Below are 12,511 nucleotides of genomic sequence, written 5' to 3'. Positions count from 1 at the left end.
GACAGACATCATGGAAAAAACATTGCAGGACCTGAGACATTTAAAAGAAGATTAGATACCTTAACGGAGCACTTTGCAGATGACTCTTTAATGGTATTATTATGGCTCGCACGAACTACCCGTGGCCCCAGGCCTAAACCCCTTGACCTATCTGGGTAACAGACTACTACTTGGCATGCACTCACTTTGTACTCCACGGAGTACGGAGTAGACTCTTCAGTGTCACCAGGGGCTTTTCTAGAGAATTCGAATCAGCACCGAATAATTTTTTTTTAGCTTCGCTCCGTCGTTTGAACCATTTTAGCTTTGCATCAAAGCGTGGCCAGGCCCGGGATCGTCAGTAGTTCTTCTAATCTTAGCTATTTCATCTTATCGTTTATATGGACAGGCGGATAGCGAGGTGTAAACAATACTCCACTGTTATTTTAGATACTTTTTACTGTGGAAACAGCGTGGCTGGCGTTTGGATTTACTAATTTTGGGATAAACAAGGAAAACAAAAGTCGGGACCAACAATATGCAGGTTGCCATTCTTTAGTTTGTATCTCAATCCGACTATTGGACACTGTCCAATGAAACTGATTGATCTCATGCAAATTATTTGACACAAATACAACATTGTACAAGGCTCACAATTATTGCCGCGGCTTAGAAAATTGAGGAGAACCGAACTACCCGTTACATCTTCGTAAATGGCCCGCTTTTTTTGGATCCACCAAGTCGTTGGCAGTGCGAATTTACCGCTGTCATGAACAAAGTTTGACCTTTGACATGAAACATGGCACGTTTTTTGAGGGGGCTTTGCACAAGGTCAAGGTTGATAGGGTAAATGGAAGCCGTCAACCCCCTAATCCGGACCGGAACCCGCGGCCTAATTCAGTACTTATGATATCTCTTGGACTCGTTTGGCGCGTTACCTAAAAAACGGCATCGATCGGTTATTGATAATAATACGACTAGCCTGATCCTCCGATAGCTAGTCCCAAACGTTCTGTTACCTACATATCCTCGGAGTAATGCCCGGCCTGATCAGCAATCAAACCAACCCAAAACGGAATGTGGATCAGAGGAATTGATACATACCTGCCCCTGCTACCGCATTGTATGGCTTGTTCCCCATAATTGGCCCAAACACGCAAGCTTTATGCAACTGCACTACTCCGTAAGTCTGTCTTTGAGATGGCCCGTTTGCGCGTCATAGATCGCAGGACATCCACGCTGGCATTGCGGTTTATTGCTGCTTCTCAAAATTGGCCGAGTTAATATTGTGCCTGGGTGTCGTACTTGTGTGTAACCGAAATAAACCTCAGGTTAGACAAAGTGAGTTCTATCAGGGTACTCCGTATTGGATCAAAAACTTGCTCTTCACTCCGATCATTCGCCCAATGGGGAATGTCATAAGGACTCAGGGGATATGTGGACCTTTTGACTCCCGGTTTACATTTCCAGGGACCAGTAATCTGGGAGCGGAACAAACGGCCTTCTTGACCTTAAACTCCTCCCCGGCACGTTGAAGGACCCATAGCCCGTATCCAGCGCCAATGATAGACTATCGCTGTCCAATGAGACATGTGGATGTCGCCATTCTTGCATGAGGAACCCGGAACCTGTCATAAATTTTCTTCACGTGTGGAAGTATCTCCATAATAGATGGGGCTTGCGGTTTAGCTACCCCGTAACTAATGTGAGCCACAATATGTAAGTAGACACGGCAAACAGGCATTTGAGATCGATCCTGTCCTTGCTTTTTCTTTTCTTCGTTGGTGTTGATAAGTCGACTAAGGAGCGGGCTTGGTTCTTTATCCGGTCTGATTCCAATAGCAACGACCAAGACCAAGGGAGATCATTGAGATACTGCCTTCTGCCGCTTGTTCCCCCCTCCTCGGTGCAATTGACTTTCTCTTCCTTTTATCTGAATGCACACCCTGGGTTGAATGGTTTTTTCCCCCTTTGGCTTTAATGGCATATACCACAGATATATTACCGCAACTCGTCAACTATGGAGGGATTTAATACCGAAGCGTTTACTTTATTGGGGGTAGCAATTGCCATCATTGGCCTACGAACGACGGCAAGATGGATTATGGTTGGCCCAAAAGGTTTCCAAGCTGATGATTATCTAATGATAGTAGCATGTGTGAGTTGAATTGAAACCTGTGGTCTCTTTGCTTTCATCCTGCTAATCAATAGGGGTATAGGTGGTGTATGGGCTGGAAACCGGTGCTGCGTACATGGTCGGCGCGTGGTTCATGGGCCTTGCCAATAACTCGATGACGGATGAACAACGAAAACAATTGTCGCCTGATTCGGAAGAGTATCGTCTGCGTGTGGGTGGCTCCAAGGTCCAGGTGGCTGGGTGGTCATTATACACTCTGTTGTTATGGTTGCTGAAAACATGCATGGCCATTTTCTACTCTCGATTGACGTGGGTTTTCATTCTGTCGCATTTATTTCGTTATTTGTTACTAATGTATATCCTACTATCTAGCGCAGGATTAGTGAACATGCGAATCCGAATCCACATCGCCTACGTTCTGATCGCCGTAACTTATATTGCTACAATCTGCTCGATTCTCTTTGGATGTCATCCAATGGAGAAAAATTGGCAAATAGACCCAAACCCTGGGAGTACGTCATACTTTATCGACTTGTTACTTTGGGAGACTGTGCCTCTGACTATTGCTAGATTACTGTCAGCCTGCCGTGTCCAAGATCGACATCTATGTGACTGTGGTACTTAATGTCGCGACTGACCTCTATCTGATTAGTATTCCAGCTCCGGTAAGCCTCTCTTCAAACATTTGTGTGCATTGTCACTGATAATACTTGCATGAAGATGCTTGTCAAAGCGCGACTAAAATGGCGAGAAAAACTCGAGCTCCTGGTTCTTTTCAGTGGTGGTTTATTTGTGATGATGGCTGGTATTCTGCGTTGTGTTCTCATCTTGACAGTAAGTCGCATTGAGAGTTATTTAATGAAACAATGAAACCTAATAGTTCATTAGGCTGGTGCAAATGGGGCTCAACAGGCTGGCAGCTGGGCCTGTCGCGAGACTTTCGTCGCAGTCGTCATCGGAAATATTCCCATGATATACCCGTTAGTAAGACGATTCACAAAGCGTGCTGGTCTATACATTTCATCAAGGGGTGGTTCAGAGAGCTACCCTGGATACCATCTATCAGAAGCCGACACTGGCGGCGGCGGGTATTCCAGACGCAGGAAGTTCCGCCATCCGCTATCGATTCCTGCAGACACCCAATGGAATACAATGAGCGATGAACAAATGATCTTACCTACCTCACGACAACAACCGCCCACATGCACCGCTGGCGACGGCGACTGGGAGTCCCACAGCCAAAGTAGCCAGAATGGAATAAAGGTTGTCCATGAAACAATTATTCACACCACCGAGAAGTCTCCTCGGCTATAGGACAAAGATTTTCAATCTCAAAATCTTCCAGACACTTTTCATTTCTCTTATTTTGTTGACCATGTGGGTATTTGAGCGTTTGCATGTCTTATCATTTGATTTATTTCTTTTGTGTATATTTTATACCCCCTTTCGGCTCGGCTTTCGTCCTTTTTTTACTTTTCTTGCGAATCCAAAACTACATCACGGAGAACTACATCTAGTTTCATCCAAGAAATTGGCAATCTTGTAGAATAATACTTGAACCTATTTCCAGATCAACAGATTGTGAGACCAATTGTGATCTGAACACATTCTTCTAACCCATGCACATTGTAACACAAAATTTGATTTCAACTGACTGGATGCAAATTTCCTTTCATTTGCTGTAGCAATTTGTAGAGTCTTGCATCAAGGGGTGGGAATTTGAAACCGATCGAAGTGAGTATGTAAGGAGGATATTTACTGAGGCTGAAGCAAAAGGGATAGATACCATGGATATTGACCATCTAAGAAGAAGGAAACTAGATCTATAGCGAGCCAATAGGAGGCATTGATAGCTAGGTACTGTAGTGATGTAAGTGATGTAGTGGGCTTCTATCTATGCAGGTGATGGATGGATTGGCTGAGACGAGACACCTAGGCGGGTCCCCATGAGACTGCTTTCTGCAAGTCTTGAAAAGTTTCAAGGATACTTGTGTTTTGTTTTTCTCTCTTATATTCCCTTTGGTTCACTATCTCCCTATATAGCGGGATATAGTCTATCTCAGACCTGCAAATTTAACCTCCGGAAATTCTGTCTTACCATGTACATCGTGCCACCTGCAAAGATATTTGTGGAACAAGGTTTAGTTGGATTGAATATGTTGGAAATGCGAGTGTGTGACTGAACCTGCATTGGAGTACTTCAATGTTCCTGTTATTTTTATAGTAGTATCATTGAACCCTGAGGATCCCAGAGATTGAAATATCCAAGGCTGCATTTCGTAAGTTATTGATGTGTATTTTCGCGAGGAGCTCAATGTCATCACATCCCACATTTTCTGCGGAAGGACAACAAGATATAGAGCAAGTCAGTAAAACATAGGCCCCATTGGGTAATGGGGAGACATCGACTAGTATGTATCTATGTTCGGGGCAGTCCCCAGTTTGAAAGAAGGTATTTGAGTATATTGAATCTACTATTTGAAATTCTTTTGATATCTTCCTATCGGACGGATGCATATGATGTGAGTGTTGTATGGCAGCCAGAGATTCTGGCTCGATGAGTCTCCATCCAGGAGACGGAAAGGGTCCGGCTATGATTTATTATAATGCGTATCGGAAAAAGGGATTCTGCTTGTCGGTTAGATCGTCAAATGCAATCTTGTCTCGCTGCACCTCATCCAATTCCAATGATTCCCGAGCTCGGTTTTCCCGCCGAAGGACGAAATATAACACGACTGCGGCAGCAATTGTGATACAGTAGCTATGTTTCGTTAGATCGGTCCAAGGAAAATAAATCAGATATATGCTTACCAGATGATCATGCCAGTCCATAATTCTGGATAATGTTGTGCCTTAGTGTTGCTTTTCACAAGCTGTGGCCCGATGATGTTGCCAACAGTGTAAGCCACAAACACGGTTGCTGCCATAATGGTCTTCTTTGTGGCCCCGGCAACATTGCTAGCTCCAATTGTGATGATCAAGCTGACCACTGGCCCAAAGAAGCCGGTGAGCGCATAGCCAACGACTGGAGTAACTGGATGATATCCCCATTGGGATTTCCAAATCATCACACAGCCAGCAATGACAGGCAGGCAGCAGGTAATGAGCAAGGGTATGCGGGTGTTGGGGACAACCGTAGGAATATAACCACAAAGAGGAATGAAAACGACGCAAATGGCGCCGACGGGAAACTGGAATAGAATTGAATGAAGGGTATCATAACCGAAGGTGGACACAATCAACGGCCCAAAGCCCGAGATAGCACCATTGATAGTGTACCTAGATATAGAGAGAGGTTAATTTCGAGGACTGTATGGCGTTTGAGATCATAGACTACACAACAAGAGAGAAAACTCACGCTGCCGCCATCATGATAGCCACCAGATAGATCTTAATGTCCATAAAAGATTCTTTGATTTGATCGAACTTGATCTTCTGGCACCGAACACCAGTTTGACCCTTGCGCAGTCTCTCCACAGCAACTCTTCGTTCTTCCGGGGTTAGGAACCAGGCAGAAACAGGAGAATTAGGCATGGTGCAACACCAGAGGCCAAACAAAAAGGTCAAAGCACCAGCCAGAATGTAGATATACTGCCATCTTTTCAATGATCCAGCTGTGATTTGACCAAACCCATAGTTCAGCGCGCCACCGATGATAGTGAACCAACCGGTGCCAGAGAACCACCATGCCTGTCGAAGAGTCTGCTCTTCTTGTGTGTACCATCCGCTGACGATGGTCATAAATCCCGTAGGAATAACACTTTCAATGAAACCTATCTTCTATTAGACAAGATACTAACAAAGTAAATTAAAGATGAACTTACCAAGGAAGAATCTTTGCACGAAAAGCCCTTGCCAGGTTGTTACGCCAGCAGTGGCGGCACAGACAATAGCCCAAATCAGAACAACTGGACCGAGGACAGTTCGAGTATTGAACCTTTGCAGGATAAATGTCATTGGGTAGAGACCAGCAAGCATGCCAAAATAAAAGATTGATGTTGCCCAGCTGAGACGTGAAGTATCAACAGATGGAGGGGAAGTGGAATAGTCTTTCACTAGCAATCCCAAGTCGGTCGTCATGCCAAAGAGCGTGGCACTGCCTAAGATAGCCTATGGAGAAATTAGGATATGTTGGCTAATAAAGACATCGGCGCAGTCATCGCACCTTGTCATAGTACACCATGCCATAGCCTGTATTCAGGTTAGTAAACAATTTAGGTCACGGTATGAAATGTATAACTAACCTATAAGCATGGCAGGCATCAAATACAGATCGATCTTTCGTAGAACCCGTTTTTCTACTACCGGATCAATTTCTTGGGCGAACTCGCTCACCACCGCCAACGCTGCATCTTTGTCGGGTGAGACATGGGGCGATTCGCCGGCGCTAGTTATGCCATGGACCTGAATCATCTTCTCACACCAAATCGAATCCCCTGAACGTCACAGAGACCGAAAAATGATGTATCTTAGTACTTTGAGATATGAGCAATTGCCAAATGCGAGACGAGAGAAAATTTGTTTTTTTAGACTTCGTACCTTCCAAATTGGGATGCCCGATATCGCGTGGCTGTATCTTACCGCCTTTAAATTATGGCAGAATTAGCAATCGGAGAAAGCGCGGAGTACAATCATCCGTGGACTTTGCTAGATGGTAGGACGGAATACCATTATCGCTACTATTATCATTGAGTAGAAGTCCCCTTCTAAATGTGCTCTCAATAGAAGGAATTTGACGACATCAATCAAATCAGAGCTTTATTTGAAGAGTCCATGTCCTCACTTAAACCCCACAGTTTCCAACGAGGTCCGGTATTGATAAACGTATCGCCGGTCATTGTGAAGAGCGAGTTGAAGAAAAAGCGTTGAAAAGATCTTCTGCATCTGAAATTAGCTTAGAATGCAACGTGACATGAATGATGCCTATATCTAGCCACATAGCATGGGCATGAAGTAGCTGTGCCTGCGTACTATGGAGTATTTGAGTAATTACTAGACCCTGAAAGCTAAAGGTCTATTCTGTGGTCCCGAGCAGAGTCTAGGGCCTAGTATATATACCGCTGCAGTGACAATCGGAACCTCCGATTGTCCCTACGATCTTTTGACCGCTATTCTAAGGTTTTGGTGGGAGCTGAGCAAGCCTGAGCATATGATGTCATCAAATTCCAGCCCTTAGGAGGTTGCAGGTTGACCAAACCCCCAAGCCCATGGAATAAAAAACTCTGGATCTTTGCCCCAGGAACTCTTTGTATCGGGGTTTTCACTTAATTCCGACAAAGTCCAGGGGGAAAAGGTTGTGATGTTACTTCATCGACAAGGAGGACCCACTCAATTGCATCACAGATTGTCTTGTTGTCGATTGGAAACTCTTTTTTCTGACTAAACCTGCTGATCTCGCACAGTTTGATCGATTCTCGGTGGGAGATTTGCGTAGTGACGTACTAGAGGGGTCGCCTATAAAGCAGACTCGCGGGCTGATGGGTCTTCAACACCTGAATCCTTCCTCAATAAATTTCAAATTCCACGAAACTGTATTTTGCATCAATATTTCCCACAATGCCAATCAAATTCACCGTATACAGGGGCTCCAAGGATGGAATCAAACAGGCAGAGGTCGAGCGGGAGGACCTCAAGCGAGATGATGTTCTAGTGCGAACCACACATTCAGGAGTGTGCGGCACAGACGTCCATTACCAGTCAGTCGACATGAGTCTTGGTCATGAGGGAACAGGTGTGGTGGAAGCAACTGGTCCGGACGCGAAGTTCTTGAAGAAAGGCGATCGTGTGGGCTGGGGTTATGAACATGACTGCTGTGGCTTTTGCAAACAATGCCTCTCTGGGTGGGAAACAATGTGTAAGGAGCGGAAAATGTACGGCTTGGCCGATCTCGATCAGGGATCTTTTGGCACCCATGCTGTCTGGCGTGAAGCCTTTTTGTTCAAGATTCCCGACAATATGAGCAACGAGGATGCGGGTCCCCTTATGTGTGGTGGATCAACTGTTTTCAACGCCCTCCATGTCGCGCAGGTTCGGCCGACCGCTCGCGTTGGTATCGTTGGAGTGGGAGGTCTGGGGCATCTGGCTATCCAGTTCGCTGCAAAGATGGGCTGTCAAGTCGTGGTGTTCTCTGGCACAGACAGCAAGAAGGAGGAGGCGACGAAGCTGGGAGCCGGCGAGTTCTATGCGACCAAGGGTGTGAAGGAGCTGAAGATCAAAGCCCCTCTCGATCATCTCATTGTGACGACCAGCAGTCAGCCGGATTGGTCAATCTACTTGAATGTCATGGCCCCCGGTGGTGTCATTTCGCCTCTGTCCGTCGATTCAAACAATCTCCAAATCCCATATATGCCGCTGCTTTTGAATGGCCTTCGGATTCAAGGAGGCATCGTGGGTTCGAGACAGGTCCACAGAGATATGCTTGAGTTCGCTTCATTCCACAACATCAAGCCTATCAAGATGACATTCCCTTTGACATTGGATGGTGTCAAAGAAAGCTTGAAGACATTGGAAGAAGGAAAAATGCGCTATCGTGGCGTTTTGGTGGCACCCTAGAATGTTGACATGTGGGCAAAAAAGCCCGTTGGGTGTTTCTGATCCAATTGAATGATCTGGAAGTCCAAGTCTGTATATAAAGCCACAGTCAGAATGGATGCAAATGATTTCATGTTTATGAATTTGAAGGTACTGTTCATGCTTGTTCGCGCGTAGTTCTTATGTGTGGTGGGGAAAAACAGTAGAAAAGCGAAAGAGCAAAGGTCTTGGACACATAAGCAGATCGGAAACGGGTCCTACATAGAAATGGGAAGGGCGTGGTTTATATTCAACGGCTGGAAGGCGAGGACCTTGATAGAAGGTGGATGGAGCCATCGACGTCAACCGCTTGGCAATCAATGCTACTTCTAATTTTCAGAGTGAATTTTTGCAAACATATGTATCTGAATAAAAATCCATCCCATAGGGTAGACACAACCTGCAAGGAACTAGCTCAAAGGCGCCCTTGAATTGGTTTATCCTCCCCATCTCGAATATTAGCAGGGGGTAAGCGAGGCTCAGGCAACCCCAAGTCGCTTGCAACCTCTCGGGCCGCCCAGAGTCCTGTCACGAACGCGAGAGCTAGACCCCCAGCGTATCCGAGATTACTGAAGCCGCCAGCATCGACACCCGTGACGAGCAAACCTGGAATTCTGGATTTATCCGGGGTCAAGGCGTGCCCTTTCGTATCGATCGCGATACCGCCGTAGGTGAATGTGATACTATCGAACGTTAGATATGAGAATTGGACTGTGCAAGAGACAACCTACGACGGCTGAACCTCCATAGCATAGAAGGGACCTTCTCCATCCACCAAGGGTGTAGGGGGCGAGCCGGCGCGACCGATAGGTGCGTTAAGGGAAATGCTCTTGTCCCCTAAACGCACTACTCGATCGTACTCCTCGATAGTACGTCTTGCTTGTACATCATTCACACCCCACCCGTGAAGAATATCTATCAGACCATCCAATGTTGACGCGCTTCCAACATTACAGCCATGTTCGCGGGCTTTCTGCAGACGATCAATGTCCCCTGCATTAGGGAACAACGCCGTAACGCAGTGTTGGAGACGAGTTTTCTCGCTAGAATAAGAAATATATGATCAGAATATCGCCCCAAATCCCTTCTTTCTGGGGACTAACATACTTGAATAATATGAACCCACGACGCTTTTGCTGTTTGGCCAAATACTGATTGATGATCTCGTCACCAGTGGTCTCATCGGCAAATCGTTGACCTGCTTCATTCAACAGTAGGCAATATTTACTTTCTGTAATTTGATTAGAGATAAACGCGGGGGTTGACAAGGACCTGCTCTTACGGTATTGCGCGAGTGGAAGATAGTCCTTTGGATCCACGTCTTCAGCTCGAAGCGGAGCTGCCAAAAGATGACCATAGTAGGTATTCATTCCTCTACTGGTTCCTGCACCAGACTCAATGGCCAGCTTGAGTCCATCGCCCACTGATCCACGATTGGAGCGCACAAAGATATTGTCTCCGCCTTGTCCCAGGTATTTGGATGTCATCTCTGGAGAACCTTGGAAGCCCCCCGTAGCCAAAACTACCACTTTGGCTCTGACTTCGTAATATGTAGTGGGCGAATTTGGGGAGTTTCTGCAAATGACAGCGCCAATTATGCTTGACCCCGAAACCCCGGGCTCTTTCTGAATCAACTTGACCACCGACGTGTTGGTGAAAATATCGGAGTGTGTCTTGCTAGACTGAATACTCTTTCGATGGAGGTTATGAAGGTGTGGAATCTTAATTGGAAATCCAATACCTATAGCTTGTCAGGGTAAATGCTCACCAAATCCTTTTTCTCTTGTCTTACCGATTGACATGATACCGTCAAACCGGTCTGCTGTTGGCACCCCATTTTCACGCATCCATTGTACAGCAGGTAAATAATCGTTTAACCAGGCTTTCTGCAATACCGGATCTCCTTCGGGGACCCAGTTTCTCAGCTTGTTATATGTTTGTGGGGCCCAGCTGTCCGTTGATAGTATTAAGAACCTCGTTTGTCCTGAAGATTGATTCAATCACTTACAACATTCCTGCAGAATAATTTGATGAGCCACCAACATCCGCTTGCTTTTCAACGACCAGTACTTTGGCTCCTGCTTCTGCTGCAAAAGCAGCGCATGCCAATCCGGACATGCCTCCTCCGCAGACGAGAACATCGACGTCGATAGGCTTCATTGTGGGTATGGTTGATGTAGGGCTAGAAATGTAAGGAGATAAAAGGTTTATTTTTTTAAATCTCATCGAAGAAAGTCATTAATATTTAACATAACGATTATGTTGTTGCATGTTAACAGGGACCTACAGATGCCTCGGCGCCGGCGAATAAATTAAGTGGCCGGGTGGACACCCGCACAGGCGGGGCCATACAAACATTTCCTTCATAAGTGGCGGCTGAATGTAATTCCATGGAGTAAACACCCGTGTGAGTGAGGCCCAACAAGGGAACCTAGGTCTGTGATTCACTTTGGCTTTTCCGGGGTAGTGTTTGGGGAGGGCACACGGTGAATTTATAAAATTTGTACTAGAGTGAATTTCTTAAAGTATTCAATGTATCGATGGTTTGCATATGCTATTTGGTGTACGAGAATATTGTGCTATCATTATTTGAGAGTTTCTTTCGCAGATGATTTCAAGGTCGCTATTTTACATAGCATTCAATATTCTCATTACCTCCCATTGGTATGTCGATCAAGCCCATAACGGAAGGATATTTCTCGCCATGAATCTATTCGTCTTTTAGATCAGTAGTCGGGTACTCGATAGCAAGTTAGAAGCTTGGACACGAAATGATTCCTATTGAATATTACACTTCCAAAGAGCATAGGTCCTACATATCAGCGTCAAATACTTCCATCGACACCCGTCCGGTGTATCCCATGTCAAACACAGCCTACGCGACCTTAGGTACAGGAAGGACACCTCCTTGATTGGGTTCACAGCGTAGGACTCGACAGTTGCACGATTGGGTCATGCAGAGAGGCTGATTGAGATCACGCCGTGGGTAGACCACTTAGCTCGAGTTAGCAACCATTGCATCAACCAGCTGAAAATAAGAAATTTGATTTAGCGTGCTAGTTCGTTTAACCTCGCCCAAAGATCGATCGACGTAGATTTGTCAGGTCGCCTGGCTGATCAGGAGCCACAAAACTGGATGGGTCACCTAATTCTTTGGCAGAAACATGGAAGATATCAAGGCAGTAACGAACGTTGGGATGATTAACAAGCTTGATGACATGAATATGCTGACAAGTGTTAAGGTGAGTTCTCCAGGCGGGAGCTTCATATCTGACTTGTAAATCGTATTTTTGGATAAGGAGACCCAATCACTTCATGCTGACGGCAATTGTGGTTACCTCTGGCGTAATTCTCATGGGATCGATGGTGTAGAGGAACGAGGAAGCATGCGCTCCAAGACACTCGAACGCAATCTCTACTCCGTTGAATCCGTATAATTTGAAACGATTGTGCCAGCCCGTGGATTTAGCCAATACAGCATAGTATTTGGGATCGGATCTGGACAGAGTAGGCTTGTAACTGGGACGACATTGGAGGTAGATGGAGGTCGAGACATGTAGAGCTGCAATCTCATAGCCGAGAATTCCCCCGCAGTTTTGAAATTCCGGGGAGATTTTGATATTTATCCACTCTTTCTCCCCCTTCTTAAACCAATCTATATTCTCGATTGCATAATTAGATTTTGATTCTTAGAGCTTCCATGCCATCATATTCTGGGGATGATAATTCCCCTGGCCAAACTCGCCCCGCCAGTGCGGTCGCGTGTGAGGCATGCCGAAAAATGAAGGTATACCCTCCAATCCCGAACCCTAAGTAATACATACT

The 12,511-nt window shown here is 45.7% G+C and overlaps 5 protein-coding genes across 5 annotated transcripts; 3 read left to right on the top strand and 2 right to left on the bottom strand.

Annotated features, from left to right (window-relative positions):
- Positions 1 to 1,999: 1,999 nt before the first annotated feature.
- On the top strand, positions 2,000 to 3,430 carry N7487_008003 (uncharacterized protein; the record flags this gene model as incomplete). The annotated part of the gene is made up of 6 exons (XM_056875733.1): positions 2,000 to 2,137; positions 2,199 to 2,425; positions 2,489 to 2,628; positions 2,687 to 2,781; positions 2,837 to 2,950; positions 3,005 to 3,430. The coding sequence occupies 6 exons, from the start codon at positions 2,000 to 2,002 to the stop codon at positions 3,428 to 3,430; spliced, it is 1,140 nt and encodes a 379-aa protein (XP_056727921.1).
- A 1,287-nt stretch (positions 3,431 to 4,717) lies between these two features.
- N7487_008002 (putative MFS transporter) lies at positions 4,718 to 6,547 on the bottom strand (the record flags this gene model as incomplete). Its single annotated transcript, XM_056875732.1, has 6 exons — positions 6,361 to 6,547; positions 6,282 to 6,307; positions 5,941 to 6,226; positions 5,475 to 5,889; positions 4,928 to 5,395; positions 4,718 to 4,877 (listed from the first exon to the last, which is right to left on the bottom strand). The coding sequence occupies exons 1-6, from the start codon at positions 6,527 to 6,529 to the stop codon at positions 4,718 to 4,720; spliced, it is 1,524 nt and encodes a 507-aa protein (XP_056727920.1). The 5' UTR covers positions 6,530 to 6,547.
- A 1,125-nt stretch (positions 6,548 to 7,672) lies between these two features.
- Positions 7,673 to 8,668, top strand: N7487_008001 (NAD(P)-dependent alcohol dehydrogenase; the record flags this gene model as incomplete). Its single annotated transcript, XM_056875731.1, has 1 exon — positions 7,673 to 8,668. One exon carries the CDS (start codon positions 7,673 to 7,675, stop codon positions 8,666 to 8,668), a length of 996 nt encoding a protein of 331 aa, XP_056727919.1.
- A 433-nt stretch (positions 8,669 to 9,101) lies between these two features.
- On the bottom strand, positions 9,102 to 10,846 carry N7487_008000 (uncharacterized protein; the record flags this gene model as incomplete). The annotated part of the gene is made up of 6 exons (XM_056875730.1): positions 9,102 to 9,369; positions 9,418 to 9,729; positions 9,794 to 9,917; positions 9,969 to 10,427; positions 10,479 to 10,636; positions 10,695 to 10,846. 6 exons carry the CDS (start codon positions 10,844 to 10,846, stop codon positions 9,102 to 9,104), a joined length of 1,473 nt encoding a protein of 490 aa, XP_056727918.1.
- A 1,004-nt stretch (positions 10,847 to 11,850) lies between these two features.
- N7487_007999 (uncharacterized protein) lies at positions 11,851 to 12,123 on the top strand (the record flags this gene model as incomplete). Its single annotated transcript, XM_056875729.1, has 2 exons — positions 11,851 to 11,928; positions 11,986 to 12,123. 2 exons carry the CDS (start codon positions 11,851 to 11,853, stop codon positions 12,121 to 12,123), a joined length of 216 nt encoding a protein of 71 aa, XP_056727917.1.
- Between the last annotated feature and the right edge of the window lie 388 nt (positions 12,124 to 12,511).

Source organism: Penicillium crustosum, assembly GCF_028827405.1.
Source record: "Penicillium crustosum strain IBT 35664 chromosome Unknown utg000003l_segment0_segment0, whole genome shotgun sequence".
In the NCBI taxonomy this organism is placed as follows: Eukaryota; Fungi; Ascomycota; class Eurotiomycetes; order Eurotiales; family Aspergillaceae; genus Penicillium; species Penicillium crustosum.
Note: the sequence above shows the minus strand (reverse complement) of the source record. Positions and strands in the feature narration are given on the sequence as shown.